The sequence below is a fragment of the Neovison vison genome, chromosome 5, assembly GCF_020171115.1.
Source record: "Neovison vison isolate M4711 chromosome 5, ASM_NN_V1, whole genome shotgun sequence".
NCBI classification, from domain to species: domain Eukaryota; kingdom Metazoa; phylum Chordata; class Mammalia; order Carnivora; family Mustelidae; genus Neogale; species Neogale vison.
Window position 1 is genome coordinate 28,811,492 of NC_058095.1, and position 19,607 is coordinate 28,831,098.

At 54.9% G+C, this 19,607-nt stretch overlaps 1 protein-coding gene across 2 annotated transcripts in view; it reads right to left on the reverse strand.

The window, feature by feature from the left end:
- Nucleotides 1-346: 346 nt before the first annotated feature.
- SLC13A2 (solute carrier family 13 member 2) overlaps nt 347-19,607 on the reverse strand; it is a 28,458-nt gene continuing 9,197 nt past the window's right edge. Inside the window, exons 1-12 of one of the 2 annotated variants that reach the window (XM_044248319.1) lie at nt 13,801-13,804; nt 13,478-13,606; nt 12,393-12,529; nt 12,062-12,276; nt 11,118-11,295; nt 10,871-10,993; nt 8,894-9,112; nt 8,573-8,661; nt 8,198-8,319; nt 6,907-7,068; nt 6,151-6,288; nt 347-5,855 (exon numbers count right to left, since the gene is read on the reverse strand). In XM_044248319.1, coding sequence (XP_044104254.1) covers nt 5,685-5,855; nt 6,151-6,288; nt 6,907-7,068; nt 8,198-8,319; nt 8,573-8,661; nt 8,894-9,112; nt 10,871-10,993; nt 11,118-11,295; nt 12,062-12,276; nt 12,393-12,529; nt 13,478-13,576 — 1,653 coding nt within the window. In that variant the 5' untranslated portion in view covers nt 13,577-13,606; nt 13,801-13,804 and the 3' untranslated portion in view covers nt 347-5,684. Of the gene's footprint in view, nt 5,856-6,150; nt 6,289-6,906; nt 7,069-8,197; nt 8,320-8,572; nt 8,662-8,893; nt 9,113-10,870; nt 10,994-11,117; nt 11,296-12,061; nt 12,277-12,392; nt 12,530-13,477; nt 13,607-13,800; nt 13,805-19,607 lie in introns of those variants that run through there. The other variant, XM_044248317.1, reaches the window with a different exon arrangement.

A 19,607-nucleotide genomic window follows, 5' to 3' on the forward strand; every position in this document is an offset into this window, starting at 1 on the left:
TCAATGAATGGACTTCAGATAATGGGTTTTCCATTTTTTAAAATATCTTATTTATTTATTTATTTGAGAGCGAGAGCGAGAGAGAGAGAGAGAGAGGAGAGAAAGCACAAGCAGGAGGAGGGGCAGAGGGAGAATCAGGCTCCCTGCCAAGCAGGGAGCCCAGTGCAGGTTCCATCACAGGAAAATGGGATCATGACCTGAGCCGAAGGCAGACACCCAATGGACTGAGTCACCATGGTGCCCTTGGGTTTTCCATTTGAAAGAAATAAAGTTAAATCCTACTTCACACTATTCATTTAAAAACTTTAGGTAGATGAAAGACTAATGTAAAATGAAACCATACACATAAATTTTAAAAATATAGAAAACATTTTAATAATTACAGAGCAGAGAAGGCAGTTTTTAAGAATGGCATCAAATCCAGAAACCACGAATGAGTATGTTGATAGACTTGACCAGGTAAAAGTTACAAATTTCATTAGAACAAAATATACCATAAACAAAGCTAAATTATATATGTTTAAAAAAGAAAAACAAAAAACAGCCTGGAAGAAAGTGTTGCGACATATATAACAGACAAATAATTAATCAATAATATATAAAGAACTCCTCTAAATAAATCAAATGATCATAGGACAATGAGCCAAGGACATGAGTAATCAATTCAGAGGTAAAATATAAATGGCCAATAAACAAATGAAAAAGATTTTTAACTTCCTTAAAAATCAAGAAAATGTAAATTGATTCGGGGACCAAGGGTCCCAGAGGGGCTCTGATGGGATGCCAGGAGAGACTGGTTTTCAAATTCCTACAGACTCTGCTTCTGATGAAGAGGTGAATTCTTTTTTCCCCCTTGGGAGACAGGATCCACCCCTGCCCCAGGATTGGGTGCAGGCTCTGGGTCCCTGTTTCTTTTTGAGAAGTACTACTTCCTCATTGCAAGCCATCTGGGAGTTGAAGTAGGAGCCTTGGGAATTCCAGTGTTTTCGGACTATAGGGGGGTTTGAGGTCTTTCTTCTCTTCTCCACCTCGAGACAGGACCATCCTCTCCTTCTCCCATCACATCGGCTCCTCAGAGTTCAGTCCTAGACCTAGAAAATCTGTCCTGGTGTCTAACCTCAGCTCTAGGGGCTGCAGTGTTGGCTCTGCTCTCCTTGGAAAGGACTTCCTTCTGGATGTTTGATCTCACACATTCCAGCAGCCTCATTTCAGGGCCTGTAGGTATAGCCTAGCTCTGCCCTGGATGGACTGTGGCTGGGTGTTGAAACAGACAGGGGCCAGGGGAAGCTGTGTCTCTCCAGAGACCGGAGGTCAGAACCCATTCGCTGCCGGCTGCTGAGCTCTGCCCAGGGTTGGGCTGCTTTGAGCCTGTATCAGCCCTAACCAGGGATGGAATTCCCTGATGCTGCTGTTTGCCATGCTCCCATCCCATGTGAGACTCTGGTGACCCAAGGGAGAAGAAAGAGGGGGGGGTGTTTCCACCGTGGGGAGTCCCAGTGTGATGAAGTAGGGGCTCCCTCCATGTACCCCATATCAGGACTAGCCATCTTCTGTCTGCTTTTGTGTGAATTGGACTTGTCTCCCCAAAATGGGTTCCCAAGACTGAGCCTGCCACTTCCCAGGCTTTCCAAGTCTCACTCCATTGGCAGGGAAGACATGTAAGACCATCTGCAGAGCAACTGGGCCCTAGTGGAGCTGCCCGGAGGCCCTGAGGCCTGAGGACCCCATGTCAAAGAAGGGTTGGAGAGGCCTGAGGTTAATCCGGGTGGGCTTCCTGGGGGAGAGCAGGAAGCTCCTTGGCTGTAGATGGCAGAGGAGCACTGGCCAGAGTTGTGGAGGGTGTGTGGCTGGGGCACCCAGTTGAGAGGTCTGAACCTGTTCTGGTTGGCTGACCCTCTGGGGAATTCAGGGAGTTTCCAAGCTGAGAGCTTGGTTGGGGGAGGGTGGTCCAGGATGGAGGGAGGGAGGGACACAGCTAGAGTCCTGCTGGGGGAGAAGGGCAGGCTTCTCCTGGCTAGTCTTAATCCCTCCTGCTTCAAGAAGCAAGGTCGTGGAGGTGGGGAAGAGTGATGCCAGAGTGTGTGTGTGTGTGTGTGTGTGCAGAAATATGTCTGTGGCTGTGTTTGTGTTTTTGTGAATGACTGGGCTTCTGAAGGGCTGTAACTTTGCACATGAGTGTATATGTGTGTGTATAACTGTGTATGCAGGTACTCACGTCTGTGTGTGTATCTGTGAGTTGTTCTGTGCCTAAGAGTCTGTGGCTCTGTGTACACATGTGTGTAGGTCGCCTGCCCTTAAGAGCAACTCTTTGGAATCCCTGTCCTGGTCTTTCCAATCAGGCTGCTCTACGCTCTTGCCCCCACACTCTTCTTTGTCCCCTCCCCTCCCTGAAGTTGTCGGCTCACCCTTTTGACTGCCTGCGCCTAGTAGAACCTCACGGCTCTGCTGACCACGAATAATGGGGCCCAGACCGGGTTGCGTCTCTCCGGGCTGGCACCTACCAGAACCTCAGCCATCCCAGTCCTACCCCACCCCTCACCCTGTACCCCTCATCATATCATCCACCAGCCTGCAGGAAACAGCCTTCCATCGGGGACTTTGGGGAGATAGAGAAGTCATGGCCTGAGCCTCCCAAGGGACCTCTTCTGGGTTTGAGGACCCTAACCCCCAGAGCTGCCCTTGACCTAAGGCCCAAGTCAACATGAACCCAGAAGGTGGTATCAATGGCCCTCCTTTCACCTTCTCCATCCCCCAAACTAAGGCTCCCTTTCCACCTCGCTAGTTTCTCTTTGAAAACTTGGCTTGAGAGGTCTTCCATGCTCTCTTTGGCTGCCAGTTGTCTCTGGGGTTGGGGCTGCCTGGCAGGAGGAAGGAGGCAAAGGGGACACTCCCAGAACTCTAGGGGACAGAGGCAGGGGAAAAAGTAAGAGACGGCTGAGAAATCTGGGCCTATGGACTGAGCCTAAAGACAACATTGGTTCTGCCCAGCAGCCTGGAAAGGGGCTTTGAGGGCAGTATGTCACCTCCAGGGACAAGAAGTCCCCCTATATTTCTGATACATTCATGCCTTCATGCATGTATTTTACACAATCGTCCCTGGACCTGGCCCTGCGCGAGGAACTGGGAAAACAGCAGCATCAGGCAGGTGGACTGTCCTTGGGCTGCTTCCAGCCTCACTTTTCTTCTCTAGCAACAGGGAGTTCGCTCTCACAGAAGTTCTTGCATCCCAGCACTGCGCAAATTCAGCCTCTAGGAGACACCCGGAGCTTCCCTGCCCCACCCCCTGCTCCCTTTCTGGAAGTCACGGGAGAAAGGGTGCAGGTGCCCAGGCAGAGAGGGTGCAGCCCATCGTCCCCATGGGGCCCCATCCACCTGCCACAGCCCTGAGTGTGTGCAGGAGGTGCCGAGGGGCTAGGGCCGGCTACAAAAACCAGATCTGGGCTGACAGGCCCTTCCTTCAAAGGCTGGCCCAGTCCGTGCCACTTTATTGCCTCGCTAATGACGGTGATTAGCCAACAGGTGCTACCTGCCTCCTGTGTCCATCTTCCTGCCTGCCGAGGATGGTTTCCAAACACCTGGCGGTGGGGGGGGGCGCTGCCCTGCACTCTGCCAGGGCACCTGCCACCCCTGATCCCTCAACTGTCACCCCAGTTTTTGCCCATCTTGTCCCCAAAGAACGCAGGGCCGGTTCAGTCCTCATCTGCTGGGGATTGCTGTGTGGCCTCAGTGCCCATCTGGACCTCTCTGAGCAGGACTGAGGGGGAAGTGAAGGTAGGAAGGGAAGCAGAGGACAGTGGGTGGGGGCTGAGAAGCACGCTTTCCTCTTCCCCAGTGAGGACTTTACTGTGGGCACCCAACTAGAATCCAAAAGAAGGTAGTAGCAGAGGGCCTTCCTTGGAGATGAGCTGGGGCTGCTTCTTAGGCACCCACTGCATTGTGGGGAAGTCACTGGAAAAATCCCACCATTCTGGAGGGGTTGGCCCACCACTCCCTGTTGGGGGGGTGCCAGAGCCTAGGGCCCCAGGTTGTGGGGGACAGGGGCCCTAGTGTGGGTCTGGGTGGGAGCCATGATTTATGACCGCGCTTCCTGAGTGAGGAATGCCAGCCTGGGGGGCTGGGTTGGGGGTGGAGCCTCTTGCCTGACACTCCTCATTCTGCTGGATGTCTGCCAGGTCCTGTCAGGACTCTCTTGTCCCCTGGGGACAGCCATGTTCTCTCACATGCAGCAGCCCCCTCCCGTCTGGAGCTCGACCCTCCAGCTCTGGGAAGACTGAGCGACAGCCCAGCTGAGGGGGAATTCAGAACTGAGTCCTTTCCAGTTTTCTGTCTTTGCAGCTCAGCCCCCTTTGTCAGGCAGCGGGCATGAGAGTGTTGGAAAATTGCTCTTTTCCAACTCGGAGGAGACTTTTGGAAACTTCCATCCCGATGAACTCAAGGCTTAGGCACCATGGTCCCAGCGAGGGACTTAGGACTGACACAAAGATGAACTTGCAGGCAGGAAAGGGTGTTAAGCTCCTAGAATGGATGATGGCTGTGGCATGAGGAATTCAGGAAGATGGGGAAGCAGAGGGGGTCTGGCGGGGAGGGAGGCGGAGTGACCCAGAGCGTTGTCTGGTCCTGGACTCCGTAGTCCGTGCCGACTTTGAACCTGTTCCTGTGTGTCTCATTGGTATCCCTCTTGTTCCGGCCCCCTCTCTGGGTGAGGGTCCCTCTTTCTGGACACCTAGCATGGGGTCAGTCTGCCTTCCCTGGTCTGGTGGGACTGGTTTTTCAAGCTGGAGGAAGGGTCGGTGAGGAACTGGCAGAGGGAGAGGGTTTTATGTAAATGCCCAGGGAGTGCTCTGGGAACGGGGAGGCCGGTTTTCCCAAAGACACGCAGGGACTGGCAGCTCCCAATTAGCCGGGCCCGGTGATGTCAGTGCTGCTCTCCTGGGTGGCTGCGCCCACTCCAGTCAGCCTTGGCAGGGGTTCCTGGCCATTACCTTCTCCCTCGGGTGGGAGAGGTGCCAAGGGGGCCACCACTCAGGATAGAGGCCAAGTCCCCTCCCAGCACTCCCCAACCTGGGGCCTGAGCCATGTGGTGGACCAGCCCCAGAAAGTGCCATGAAAACCAGCCCAGACTCTACTGGACAAAAAAAAAAAAAAAAAAAAAAGATTTTAATGGGGCTAATATTCCATCCCTCTCCCCAGACCTGAGAAACTGGGGCGACCTCGTAGCTGGGCTGGTCCCAGGGACCGTTGCCATGACAACTGCTGGTAGGCCCTGCTCCCCAGGTTACCCCACCCCCAAATTTCAATAAATACAGTGCAAAGGGGGCTGGTCACCCACCAAGTGGGGGAGATGAGGACCCGAAGTGCTAGAGAGGGTGCGTCGTTATGGTCCGAGAACCCAGACGTGCACCCCACCCAGCATGCACACCGAGGGTTGTGTGCGCACACAAGAACCCCCTTTGGGCATCCTCATGTGACACCAAACACACACACACACACACACACACACACACGCTTTCCTTGGAAATGCAGCACAGAGCACACATTCCCCTTCCTCACAGACACGCACACGAGGTTCCGTGTATATGCGCCTTTCTCTCCATGTTCGGCTTAAAGCCTGAACATGTCCCCTCCTGGCTCAGAGGCATCCGGACAGGTGGGTCGCCCTGGTCTTAGCCAGACCATCCCTGGGTCTAGGGGCTCGGTGTTGTGATGTTTCCCTGGATGGCCAGGCAGCTGGCCGTGTTGTTGGTGTCAGCCCAGGATGGGAAGGTGTGCAGGTTAAAGATGGGGTAGCTCCAGCTGTTGATGGCCAGCGTGATGATCAGTACTCCGATGATGTTGAGCAGGAATCCTGTCCGGGCCTGGTGGCAGGAGAGCCAGTCTGAGTGACCGGTCACTGAGCTGGGCCGGAACCTATTCCTTAGGGGCTCCTAGGGGCTCGGGAGCTCTCTGACTGGCCGAAGTCTCCCTGTGGGTCTGACCTGCAGCACTAGGCAAGGTCCCTGTCCCTTGCTTTCATCCTTGCGCTAAGGAGGGAGAAGGAAGCTCTGTGTGAGCTTTCAAGACCTTGGGCTCTGTTCTTCCTGAGTCCACCTCCCGGGGGCAGGTGCCTTGCAGGAAGGAGCACATAGGCATTCAGGCCCCACTGCCACTCACCATGTCGGACACCTTGAGGCCCCCAAAAGAGAAGACGATGGCATTGGGTGGGGTGGCCACGGGCAGCATGAAGGCCAGGGAGGCGGCCAGCGTGCAGGGAAGCATGACGTAGAGAGGGTGGAGGCAGATGGCCTGAGCCTGGATGGGGAGACAGTGGGCAGAACTGATCCCAGTCCCCATTCCCGATTCTCCCGCTTCCCCTCTCTGGAGGACAGTATCCCCCACCAACGACATACCCTCTGGCCACAAACCCACCACTTCTGCCAGGAGGCACTAGGGTGACCTGGGAAGGGCCCTTTGACCTTTCTGGAGGGGATGAGTGTGCGGCCCTGCCCAGTGGGGCGTGGTGAGGGGAGGGGCCCATAAAACGGATCTCAAAGGGGCTCCAGGGTGTCATCAAAGGCTGTGGGAACGCGCCAGGGGAGGAAGGGGCTGGGGACGCTCTAGGGAGTCATTTCAACCTGTCACCTCAGGACTGACCAGAACAGGGGCTGGGCCGGGGAGGTGGGCGAGGCCACCAATGAGGCCCATCAGGATACTCAAGGGGTGACATCACCAGGGATGGAGTGAGTCAGGGGCCAGAGGGCCTCAGGGCCCAAGGTAGCCAAAGAGTCTGAGGTAGGGTGGGAAGTTCAGGGGTCTTCTCCCAGAAGCAAGAGGAGGTGCAGACAGGTCACTCCGACCTGCAGGCGGGGCCCCTGGATGAGGTGGGCAGGAGGGCTGCCGGAAAGAAGTGTGTTTGAAGGACCAGCTCACCATGGAGGCCAGAATGGGCAGGAAAAGTGTGGTGGTGGCCACATTGCTGGTGCACTCGGTGAACGTGGCAACCAGGAGGCTGATGATGAGGGCAATGGCGGGAGGTGGCACATTCTCTAGGGGGGTCAGCTTTTTCCCCAGCCACTCAGATAGTCCTGATCTCTGTGGGCAGAGGAAGATAGTGTGTGAGAATTTGGGGTCCCTGGGGCTCCAGAGTCCCCTGCTGGGGGTCCGGGAGGGTCCTGCTCCTGCCTCTATCTCTCTAGAGTCTTCAGACTCACATCTGCTTGGGAAAGAAGATAAGACCCAGCCAGCACCAAAAGGCCCCTCTAGCATTCTGAAGAACACTTGGGTGTGGGGAGAAGGGTCAGATGAGAAGCTAGGAGATGGCGCCAAAGGGCCTTCTTGGGAAGCCTGGGGCTTAGTGGGAGTAAAGGCTTTAATTCCTTTTCCTCCTGTTCTCCCAACGGCTCTTGGGAACTCCCTGGCCATCCTTAGCCCTCTCCCGGACTCCACCAGCCCAGCAGACTGGCAAGGAGAGAGAACGGGGGAGGACCCTGGGAAGAGGCTGGCAGGAGAATGGGGGGCAATTCACAGGGTCATGAGGCCTCCAAGGTCATTCATTACCTGTCCACGAGCATACTGCCAGACTGTGAGTCCCAGGGCACTGGGACTTTATCTCGTATGATACTGCCCACCCAGCAGGCAGCACAATGCCTGGCACAGTCCGTGAGAACTAACCCCAGATCCAGGATTCTCTGACCCAGGGAAGCTGCCTCCTGCCTGCACAATGAATGAGCTTAGCCAGAACACGGAGGCGCAGAGGGGAGCAGGCAGCTTCAGGGACTTCCCTCCTGCTTGGAGGCTCTGGGCAATGATGCCCTCTCCGGTCCTTAGAGCCCGGCCGGGTGTGATCATGGCGCCCCCTGGTGGCCTCAGCGGGCCAACTGCGTCCCCTTGACGCTCACTACTCCCTAAAGCTGTTGCATTCTCCGCCTGGCAGAGGGTGAGGCTGCTGGAGTGAGGTGGCACGGGGTTGGAACTGAGAACATATAGTCCCTGCCTACCAGGGGAGCCCGCCTTCCCTTTGGCTTTGGGAACCCTAACAGGCGGAGGTCCTTAAGGCTTGTGTTTCCTCCCCCTCCCTTAGACGGATCTCTAACCCGTCTCTCCTGCCGCTGCCAAGGCTCCACCCACCAGGGGGATCCTGTGTGGGATGGAGGCAGGGTGCCTCTTTCCCTGCCACAGGGTCCCAGTCCAACAAGCCGGCGAGGGGGCGGGGCTTTCTCACCTCGCTGCCCTTGGCCAGAGCAAAGCCGCCCCCCAGCAGGAACACGATATTCCAGGGCATCTTCTCATTTACAGTCTTCCAGTTGAGGAGGGCCGGAGGGGCCTTCAGCCTTCCAGGGTTTTCTATTTCCCAAGCAGAGGAGGACGGGTCACCAAGAGCTGACAGGTTTTTCCTCCCCTCCCCCTGGGTCGCTCTGTGGGTCCCTATCAGAGCTCAAGGCATCCTTACTTTGTCCCTGAGTCCCTGCACCCTTGGCAAGTCATCCCAGCCTCTCTGGGCTTTGACTGTTCCTATCAAGTGTGGTTGAAGGCGCATTCCATGCTGGAAGGCAGGGGCTGCCCAGAGGCCCCTCCCTGCCCCACTCCAGGTTCTTACCTGGATCCTGAGTCAGCCCTGGGATCTTGGAGGGCACCAAGAACAGAATTACGCCAATGAAGATGGCCACTGTTCCATCAGATGCCATGCTGTGGGTAGGGCAAGGAGGGCAGGCTCAGGGTCATAGGGTAGAAGAGGGGTGGAGAGGAGCCCCTCTCCATACGGAGAGGATACCAGCCCCTCCCACAGAAGTGCAAAGCCCTCCCTGCAAGTCCTCCCCACCATGTCCCCTCTGGGTCTGCACCAGGGGCCCCGCTCCCTTTCCTCCTCCCTTAGCCAGATGAGCCCCAGAAGTATCTCACTCTCCCCAAGAATGCTCACCTGTTTCCATCCTTGTCAGGAAAAGCCAGGTTGCCCCAGCCTAGGAAAAAGCCCGGCTCCCGAGTGAACCACAGCACCACCAAGGTGACAAAGAGGACAGAGACAGCCTTTTCTGCAAAGCTCATGGGGCCCAGTAGCTTGTGTTCTGTTTGGATGACGCGGAAGGCTGCCTGCGCTCTCTCCTGTGCCTGCTCCCCAAAACCGAAGTTCTTCCGGAAGCTGTGGGGGGTGGGGAGTTGGGGTAGCTCCTGAGGATCCCGTGCCAGGCAGGGAAGCAAGGGACTCTTGAGCACCTGTGATACGCTGATGCTGGCAGGATTGCTACACCACCAACCTGGCCCTGACCCTACCCAGGGTTCTGGAAGAAGAGCAGAAGACTCGGGGGGGGGGGAGGGGTGGGGTGGGGTCATGGTTCTCCTTTAGTAGAAGCAAGGCTGGGACTCCAGGGCCAGGTTTCCCCATGCTTAGCCCTGCTCCATCTGCCCCACTGACCCCTTTCCCTCCAGGGATTGTCTTGTGCTAAGCCCTCCCTTGGACCTAGAGGCCTGGCCCCACAACTCCTTCTGGCCAGGACTCCCCACTCCCCCCTTCCAGCAGCCTTTTGGGAAATCTTTCCCTCCCTCTCCTACCTGCTTCTCGGCATCCCCTGGGAGCCTGAGCCCCACCCACACCACTCTTGGAGGCCGAGGAGATTGCCACCCACTTCTGTGTGCCCCTTGCGTAATTTGGGTTGACTTTTAATTTTTCACTTGGGTAAATCTCAACTCCCCTGATGGACCGTGAATTCCTCAGCGGCAAAGACCATCTACCTAGCACAGCTTTGAATGTCCCATGATGCCTTGCATATGCGGGCGTCTTTGACCACCATCCAGCCTCACACCAGCCCCCAGCCTCCATCCGGCTGCCTTGCACCCGCCCAAGTGACTGTTCCAAAGTACAGCAACGATACTTAAAAACTTTCCACGTCCCCTCTTCCATCCTCACCCCACACACACACACCACACCCTGGGCAGGGAAGGCCTATAACTCCTACCACAATACCACAATACCACCCTTATCACTATTCTCCTCCCTCACTGACAGCAGACATCACCAGTCGATTTCAGACCCAATTCCAGCTGAGCTCCAGCAAGGTCTGACCGGGTGGTCAACTCCGACTTCTCTGGTTACTACCCGTAACCCAGGGCTGGAAGTTAAGAATAAAACCCATTTGCTACTCCTGGCCTCAAGGACAAGGTCCCAGCCCCTGATGTGGCACACAGGACCTCCGTCATCTTCCCCTGCCTACTTTTCCAGCTTCAGTTCCTGATACTGCTTTTTGATCTTGATGTTTCAACCAACAGAACTCGAGTTCTCTCACGTTCTTTCTTGCATCTGCACCTTTGTGTAGGCTGTTGCTACCACCCGGAGTGCCGTTACCCCATTCGCTATCTGCCTGGCTTCTCGTTCTACAAGGTTTGGCTTTGACATCATGTCCCACAGGGGCCTTCTGGGATCTCCACTATCCTCAGCCCCAGGCTTCTTGCTGTTGCGTTAGACAAGCTCCAAGGACAGGGGCTGCACCTAACATCCCCTAGTATTCTCAGTGCCTCACACAGGGCCAGATGTCCAGTAAGAACACAAAAAACCCTTTGGAACTGACCCTGCTCACTGTGTGCTCCTTAAGCATTAACCAAAGGACTGTGGAACATTATGGAATGGATCTGACCTGGGCATCAAGAGACCTAGTTTTCAGCCTCTGCATTGGCAAATCTAGCTGTACACCACTCTTGAAGCCTCAGTTTGCTCATCTGCTAAATGGAGTAATAGTCTCCGCGCAGTAAATCCCTCAATGGTGGGGGCAAGGGCATACAGAGGCCTTGGCAGGGAGAGGCCTTCTCAATGGGAAGGTAATTATACCCTTGGCAGAAACGGCTACTAGATTACCAGAGGGTAAGGGCAGGCCCCTGGGCTGCTTCCACTTCTGCCACCACTTACTTGAACCCCAGAAAGAGGATCTGCAGCCACAGCCAGGAAAGCACCAGCAAGATGACCATGGTGGGGAAGGCAAAGCCGAACCAGGAGGCAAAGTTCACCACGTTGCCGTTTTTGGGAAAGAGCCTGGGGGTGGGGGTGGGGGGGACACAGCCTGTCGCATGACCTTGCCCCAGGGGTCTCCCAGGGCAAGTGCAGAGCCCTTCACCCCACCCTCAGCCCCGCCCCGGTGCCACCCCCAGTTACTCACGAGTTGACTTGGCCTTGCAGCACCAGGTTGGGCGTGGTGCCGGTCAGTGTGGCGATGCCCCCGATGCTGGCCGCGTAGCACACGCACAGGCTCATGCCCTGGCTGAAGCGGACTTGGTCCTGTGGCTGTGCGGTTGGGTCTAAGGACGCGGCGGGGATGGGGTGGACCTGCCTGTTATCTGGGAACAAAGGAGAGCTCAGCGCGGGGGGGTGGGGGGGTAAAATGGGGGCCGCTGTCCATGAGCACCCGGGACCAGCTGGGAGGTGGGGGAGTGAGGGGGGCGAGGCTGCAGTCCAGGTCTGCGAGGGTTTGCATTCCCTGGGCTCTCAGGCTAGGTCAACCCTCAGACACCATCTGGCCCAACCTCTCTCTTGAGAGGGGGAAACTGAGGCACAGAGCCTGAAAGAGGATTATCCAAAGCACACAGGACGAAGGGAGCCCGGATCCCTGACAGCCCACCCGGAGTCCAGCTCTCTGCCTCCCCGAGTGGTCTAGCATCTCATCTGGCCCTGCATGGAAGGGATCCTCAGAATGTGGGATTTTTCATTTTAAAACTAGGGATAGGGGCACCTGGGTGGCTCAGTTGGTTAAGTGTCTGCCTTTGGCTCAGGTCATGATCCCCGGGGGTCCAGGGATGAGTGCCGCATTTGGCTCCCCACTCAGCAGGGAGTCTGCTTCTCCCTCACCCTCTGCCCTTCTGCCTGCTTGTGCTCTGTCTCTCTCTCAAATAAATAAAATCTTTTAAAAAGTTAAAAAAATAAAACTAGGGTCAGTCTTGGGCAAACCAGGACAAGTTGGTCGTTCCACATCTCCCTTTTCTCTCCCTGAAAGCTCTGAGATGACCACCCTGTCAAGAACGTCACCTGAGACCACCCCCCCACCACCACCACCAAGAGCTGAGATGGAGGGGGCAGGGGTGGGGGCAGAGCGGGGTTGACCTTCACCTTTCTCATCAAACTTGGTCACTTCTTTCTGGGGTCCTGGCTCCTGGAGTTCAAAGGCGGGGTTGTTGCTGCCTTTCTCTGCGTCCTTGCCTGTGGGTGACTGATGCAGCTGGTCCAGGACAGCATGTGCGATGGGAACCATCATGGCGGTGGTGGCTGTGTTGCTGATCCACATGGACAGGAAGGCTGTCACCAACATGAAGCCCAGGAGCAGCCTAGGGACAGACAAAGATGGAACCGCTGGCTGGCGTCCCGCCATCCCCCTTCAGGGACTGGATCCCCAGCACCCCACCCGTTCCAGGTTCTCCAGTCCTGGTTTGTGGGAACTCACAGGGCTGGCCGCACCCCAATGATGAGGAGCACACGGAGAGCAATGCGTTTGTGCAGGTTCCAGTGCTCCACGGCAATGGCCACCAGCAGCCCTCCGACGAACAGGATGTTGCTGTCCTTAAAATACTCGAGGCAGACCTAGCAGGCAGGGACAGCTGAGAGGCAGGAAGGGGTCTCTCCCATGACCCCTGATATTCCCACAAACACAGGCTGGTCTCCTGGGCTCTAGGAACCAAGTGGGAATGGTCTTTGGATTATCTTCCATTGAAAACAAACCAGGTTCCAGGGCACCTGGGTGGCTCCGTGGTTAACCATCTGCCTTCAGCTCAGGCTGTAATACCAGGGTCCTGGGATCGAGCCCTGCATCAGGCTCTCTGCTTGGTGGAGAGCCTGCTTCTCTGCCTTTGCTACTCCCCTTGCTTGTGCTTTCTCTCTTTCTCTCTCTCTGTCACATAAATAAATAAAATCTTTAAAAAAGAATTTAACCAGGTTCCTCCCCTTCTTTCTCCCCTCAGAAATGAGTGGGAGATAATCTAGCCTGATTCCAGTCATGTTTCAAGCCATTGACTGGGGGATAGAGAATTTAGCACTGACACTAGAAGGTACAGCAGTGACTCTCCAAGTGTGGTCCACAAGCCGGCCTCATCCCCCATCTGGAGCTTGCTGGGAACAAAATGCTCAGGCCCTGTCCCAGATTTCCTGACTCGGAAGCTCTGGAGTTGGGGCCCAGCAGTCTGTGTTTTCACCAGCCTTGCACGTGGTCCCAAGACACACACACACTCATGATTCAGAGCTGTTGACCCAGGAGAATACACATTCTTTAGCTGACTTTCAAGGACCCTTTTCCTGGGTCACCTGGTCTTTCCACCTCCCTGGCCTATACCTGATCCACTTTGAATTAACCCTTAACACCGACCATGCCCTCGGCATTTCTAGAATGCGCCCCCCCCACAACACTGTCATCTTCTGACTCCTCCCTTAGTGCTCCCTGACCTGCCAAACAGAGGCAAGGACTCCTCTTCTGTGTGCCCTGCCTGTGATGAGGCTTTCCTCCATACCAGACCCCCTCCATCCCAGGAAGCTTACCTCAGAGGCATCCATTATGCCCATCAAGGGGTACAGGAAGATGGGGAAGAGGGCGGTGACAGCCAGGGGCAGAGCCTCAGTGCACCAGAAGAGCGCCATGATGATGATGGAGTAGGCACAGGAGGCTTCCTGTGGGCAGGAGGGGAGCAGAAGAGCGGTTGGAAGGTCAGGCCTGTGTCCCAAAGTCATGTCACCTCTTGGCCCCGAGAGAAAACAGGCCATTGGCAACAGTGTAGGAAGAGTCTGCAGAAGCCCCAGTCATTGATTCCTGAGTCCAAGGTCTCATTTCAAAATGGAAATAAAGAACAAAGGAAGGCACTCACCACCTCGTCTTTGACCTTGGGGGGGGCTACACGCTGTAATCCAGCCACACAGGAGGGACTGGAGAGCTTAGAGTTGGTCATCAGACCCCACCCAGCCCGAGGGGAGGGCAGGGGGCCAAAGTGAGGATCCCCTAGATGAGATGCGATCATCTAGATGGGACTGAGGCCTGGATGCTGCAGACCTCTACCTGGCCCCCTGGCCTTCCCCGACTTTGTCAGAGCCTGTGAGAATTATTTGTACGACGATGCAATGAAATGTTCGTTTCCTCTCCCGGAAGGGGAGCTTCATGAGGACTGAGTCGGTTTTGTGGCATCTGGGCGCTTGGAGTTCAGGACCCAGCAGGCTTCATTGCAAAACTTTTCTGAATGAATGAACCACTAGGAAGTTTTGTAATTGTGGGAGTTCTCCTTCCCAGCAAGCCTGGAATGACCCCAGCATCACACAATTCCGGGAGCTGTCATACACATTTATAGAATATGTAAAGGTTCCCACAGCCCTGAGCTGTGCAGGAGATTGTGGTGGGGGGACCTTGAATCATAGTCTTGCAAGTCTTTGGGTACCAGAAGTGCTCCTTTCTTTCTGGAGAGGCCAGACATCAGACCTGGGAGGGGACCTGGGGTGGAAATGGAAGTCAGAGAGCCTCCAGGGTCTTGCGGCCCCTGCAGGGAGGGCCCGAGAATCATTAGCTAGAAGGAGGCCTCTGGGGCACCTGCCCACTCTTTGCCAAAGGGGTGGTGGGGCTGCAGGCTGTGCCAGGACAGTGGGCTGGGAGGCTTGTCCTGACCTCTTGTTTTTTTTCACCGGGTGCTCACCCCGGAGTACCTCTTCCCCTTAGTGCCCTGAAGCTTGGGGAGCATCCCTGGGGGAAGAGGAAGTTGCTGCTGATGGGGCACCTTTTAGGAGCTGGGTATTTTCCTGGGTAACTCAAGCAGCCCTGAAGGTGGGTGTGGTGGGCCCAGGATCTAGAGAAGCTGGAGGGGGTGAGTGGCTTGCTCAAGGTCACAGAGAACTGGGGAGTGGGAGAGCCAGTCTGGAACCCAGGCAAGGCATCCAGACTGAAGAACTCCAAGGGCGTCTCCCCAGCGCTCTAGGAATGCCTGGAATGGAATAGCATGCAGCCTGCCCGGTCCCCACCGTCCTCACGAAACTTCCATGAGCTCTCCTCACCCTGGACATGGACTCTTCGGCCCCAGGGGTGGGGCCACCTTGACCTTCGTCCAGAGACCCACCCTACCTTTCCCCCAGCAGGAGGCCAGTTCTGCTGACTTTGCTGTTCTCAGCTGCTTCCTTCTCACTTGCATGGATGGTGTGGCCAGTTACTGATCTCTGCACACCCCCGCCCGCCCCGGGCTAAGGGCAGGCCGGCCCCTTCTGGACCCTGGCGGCCCCACCCCCACAACTGACTCAGAATTCTCTGGCCAGAGACAAGGAGGGGGCTGGGGTGTGCGGTCAGTGCTGATTCGAGAGGAGTGAGCTAGCTGACAACAGCACATGTATCCCCCGGATTCCTCCGTGCCAGGCCTTGGGTGCCCCGTGCTTTGGGTGACTGTCACATTTCACGGCTCGGTGAGGTCATGACTGACTATTGTTCCCATCCCACAGATGAAGAAACGAAGGCACACATAAAGGAAGCCAGTGTCTCCGTGTCACACGTCCGCAAGTGAAGAAGCCCGACCACTTGGCTCTTGATCTTTCCCTTTCTGTCCTGAGTTGAATCCCTTAGTTGTGGGGTGCCCTCCAGCCTCAGGTTCGCTGTGACTAGTTGGGTGGATAGGGATGGGGTGGGGCTCTCAATTCCAACAGAACTGTCTTCCCTGGGGCCTGCCACTTCCCACCATCAGGCTCCGGGCAAGTAAACCCAAAGCCCAAACCTTCCCCATCTGAGACCCCATTCCCAGGCTGCAGAGAGAGCTGTTAATAGTTAACCCAGCCCCCGTGAACTCCAGTGTGTCCTGTCTATGGCTCCCTTACCCCTTTACAACTTCCCGGAGTCCTCTCCTCGTCCGTCAGTCTGTCTCTGGATCAAGCCCAAAACCGGTTTCAAAGTCCCATCCAGAAGCCTTCTCTGGCCCAGGTGGCCCTAGCCCCGCGTCTCCATCCTATCCTCCTGGGCAGTCTTGTCCAGCTGTAGCATAACTTTCTGACCTGTTCTTCCTGGGTCATAGGGTGCTTAACTGAGGCGTGGAATTCCAAGGAATCTGCGGGAAAACTATTCCATCTTTGCGCTAACATCTAACTAAGGCTCTAAACATAGGCATTGAAGCCATGTTGCGGTTAGGGATACTGCGGCTGATTTTGTCTCAAAGGTCCTTGATCGTGGCCATCAGCCGTCAGCTGTGTGCTGCATAGATCAGTTGATGCCGTTATCTCAAAATGAATCTCGAAATACTGTTTCTATCCATCACTCATTCTGACATGGTAGTTGTATCAATGCCAGATCTTTATTTAATGCATGAATGATCACCTGTATTCCTGAATTGCAACTGGCTTTTTCATATTTTTAGTACTTTATTTCAAAGTAACTGGTTTCCTTGGCAATCCCATATGTTTTCTTTTGGGCATTTTAAAGCACTATTCCAGAAGGGTCCAAAGTCTTCCCCAGACAGCCAAAGGTGTTCATAGCTCAGAAATGGGTTCGTGTCTGTGAACGAGGGGCGCCTGGGTAGCACGGTCAGTGAGGGGACTGACTCTTGGTTTTGGCTCAGGTCAGGATCTTACAGTCACGAGATGGCGCTCCAGGTCGGGCTCCAAGCAGTGCCCCTCTCCCTCTGCCCTTCCCTCTTGTGCACTTTCTCTCTCATGAATAAATTAATTAATCTTTTTTTTTTAAAAAGATTCTATTTATTTATTTAACAGAGAGATAGAGAGAGCACAAGTAGGCAGAGTGGCAGGCAGAGGGAGAGGCAGAAGCAGGCTCTCTCCTGAGCAGAGAGCCCGATGCGGGGCTCGATCCCAGGAACCTGAGATCATGACCTGAGCCAAAGGCAAACACTTAACCAACTGAGCCATCTAGGCACCCCAAATTAATTAATCTTTAAGAAAAAAAAAATCCCTGAACGAGGTTTTCAGCTACCTCCATTTTGACCTCAGTCCGTACTTTCTAATTAAGTTCTTCTTAAAAAAAAAAAAAAAAAAATTAGGGCGCCTGGGTGGCTCAGTGGGTTAAGCCGCTGCCTTCGGCTCAGGTCATGATCTCAGGGTCCTGGGATCGAGTCCCGCATCGGGCTCTCTGCTCAGCAGGGAGCCTGCTTCCTCCTCTCTCTCTCTCTGCCTGCCTCTCTGCCTACTTGTGATCTCTCTCTGTCAAATAAATAAATAAAATCTTAAAAAAAAATTATTTGAGAGAGAGAGAGAGAGAAAGAGTACTGCAGGGAGGGACAGAGGCACAGGGAGCAAGAATCCCAAGCAGACTCTGCGCTGAGCATGGAGCTTGACATGGGGCTTGAACCCATAACCTAAGCTGAAACCAAGAGCCAGATGACCCACCAGCTGCACCACCCAGACACCCTAAGTTCTTCCTTCTGCTTTTCTCTTATCTCAAGCCAAAAAGATGCAGGCAAAGAAACCCTGATGGAAACCAAAATGACCCCCCAAGCAACAGCAGGGACTGCCCTGACAGCCACAGGAAACTACCTGATTGACCCCGAGACGGTGGTCAACTTGACCTTTCTTGCCCACCTGTGGGACCTTTCCTTTGTCCCACATTTTCCTTATATAAACCAGCTTGTATTTTCAGCACTTTGGAGACCTTCCTGGAGACACTAGTCCGCTCTCTTACCTGTCATGGACTTGCTGAAATAAATCCCTTCCTCGTTTCACCACCGCTCACCTCTCTGCCTTTGAGTTTTATGAACAGCAAGTGGCCCAGCCCCCTCTGTTTGGGTCCCTCACAGCCAGGTGCTCTAGCTCTCTTGGGCCCCAGTTTTATCCCTGCCTTAAGGTGAAGGCAAAGAGAAAAATGACCTAGCACTAACTATGGTCGCTTCCCTGAATTACCTTGGGAACTTCCTAAACCTGTAGGTCCATCTCCAAGTGGAATTCCTCTCTCAGTGGGAGAAGGGGTCACTAGGAGCCCCAGTGATGCAGTGTGAGCCAGAGCGAGGAATCAACAGAGGTCAAGCTTGTGGAGCTGGGTGGGCACTCCGTGTCCCTTCCCTCTCATTTCCTCCTCACATCTCCATGGGGCAGTGGTTGTTGCTCCTTCCACAGTGAGGGAGGAACCTGGGCTGGCCAAGCCCAGCTGGCAGCCTATGGAATGGGACCTGGTCAGTTTACGCTCTGGCCACTGGCAGTTCCCCAGGGTTGCTGGCGCTGTACAATCCCACACACCAATCCCATACGCATAGCCTGCACTGCAGCCTATGGTGGCTCAGCTAGCAGTGGGGAAGAGTCCCCCCCCCACCCGGCAGCTAATGCTTCTTGCTCCCTTCCTCTGTCACTACCTTTCCCTTGCCCAGGCGGGCAGGGCAGGTGCTCCCCAGCTCTGTGCCTTGGCTGAGGATTTGCTCCTCTCTCAGTATCTGTTTATGGGCTGCTGAGGACAGGGAGTGAGTCTTTTCACCTCCGGGTGTTACCCCTGGCTCTTTGGGGGTGCTGGCCTGGATGCAAAATCCTCCTTTCCCACTTGTGCCACACCCACCCCTACATCAGGAAGTCCCTGCTATTGGGAGCCCCTGGGGGGCAAGCCCTAGCCCCTCAACTGTTCATCAGGCACTCATTAGACAAATACCCTCTCCCCTCCAAGTCTGCAGTCCTGCTGGTCATCTATACTTCAAATGCCCCCACTGACTTCTCTCCAGCTCTTGTCCACCAGCTTCGTCTGAGCCCCAGCATCTGTCACCAAGAGTCCTACAAGGTCTCCTCATTCACCTCTCTTCTTCTCTTGTGCCGAAATCCCTTCTCCTGGCTGTAGGCAGAGCAATCTCCAGTCATAAGTCTGTTTAATCCACTCCAATTCTCCAACATGGATACACTCACCTCAAAACAACTCAAATCCCTTCAGAGTACCCCACTGCTCTCAGGAGAAGTTTGGGGCTTATTTGAGCCTCTCTTCCTTGCTCTCTGCTCCAGCCACACCAGCCCTCTTCCAGTTCCTCAAATGCTCCATCCTTCTCCCAGCCACAGGGCCTTTGCACACAAGATTTCCTCTCTTCGCACTTCGCTCAGTTGATGTCTACTCATTCTCAAGATCTCAAGTATTCCTTTTTCAGGGACCCCTCCATGGGTTCCCTGTTTTCACACATGAAGCCCCTGTATCTCTTCTGCCTAGCACTCATCACAGGCTATAATTAAGTGTTTTGTTTTCATTTTTTGATGAACATCAACCTTTTTCACTAGACCGTAGTCTCTAGGGAGCTAGGGCCGAGTCCGTTTCTGCCTACCCCATCAGACACCTACATGGAATGGGCAGGAATGCACGAATGAGAGCAGCAGGCATGAGTCAGACCCAGCCCTGGCCCTCTGGGGCTCTGGGTGCTCCCATGTGGGCTGGCCCCTGGGCCCGCTGTGGGCAGGCTGCCCTGCAAAGCCAACAGAGGACAGGAGAGATCAATACTCCGAGGGCTTCCAAACCCCCAGGTTGGCAGCTTGCTCCTTTTGTAATGGGAAACACAGGTGAGAGGTCAGAAAACTCACGTGCCCAGGCCCAGCTTAATGGCTGTGTCCTTGGGCAAGTTACATCACCTCTCTCAGCGTTTTCTTTCTTTCTTTTTTTGTAAGCAACACTGATCATTTCCAGCTATACACACATTTATCTCTCTTATATGGTTTCCTTATCTGTTAGTGAGAATAAAAGAAACACCTGCCT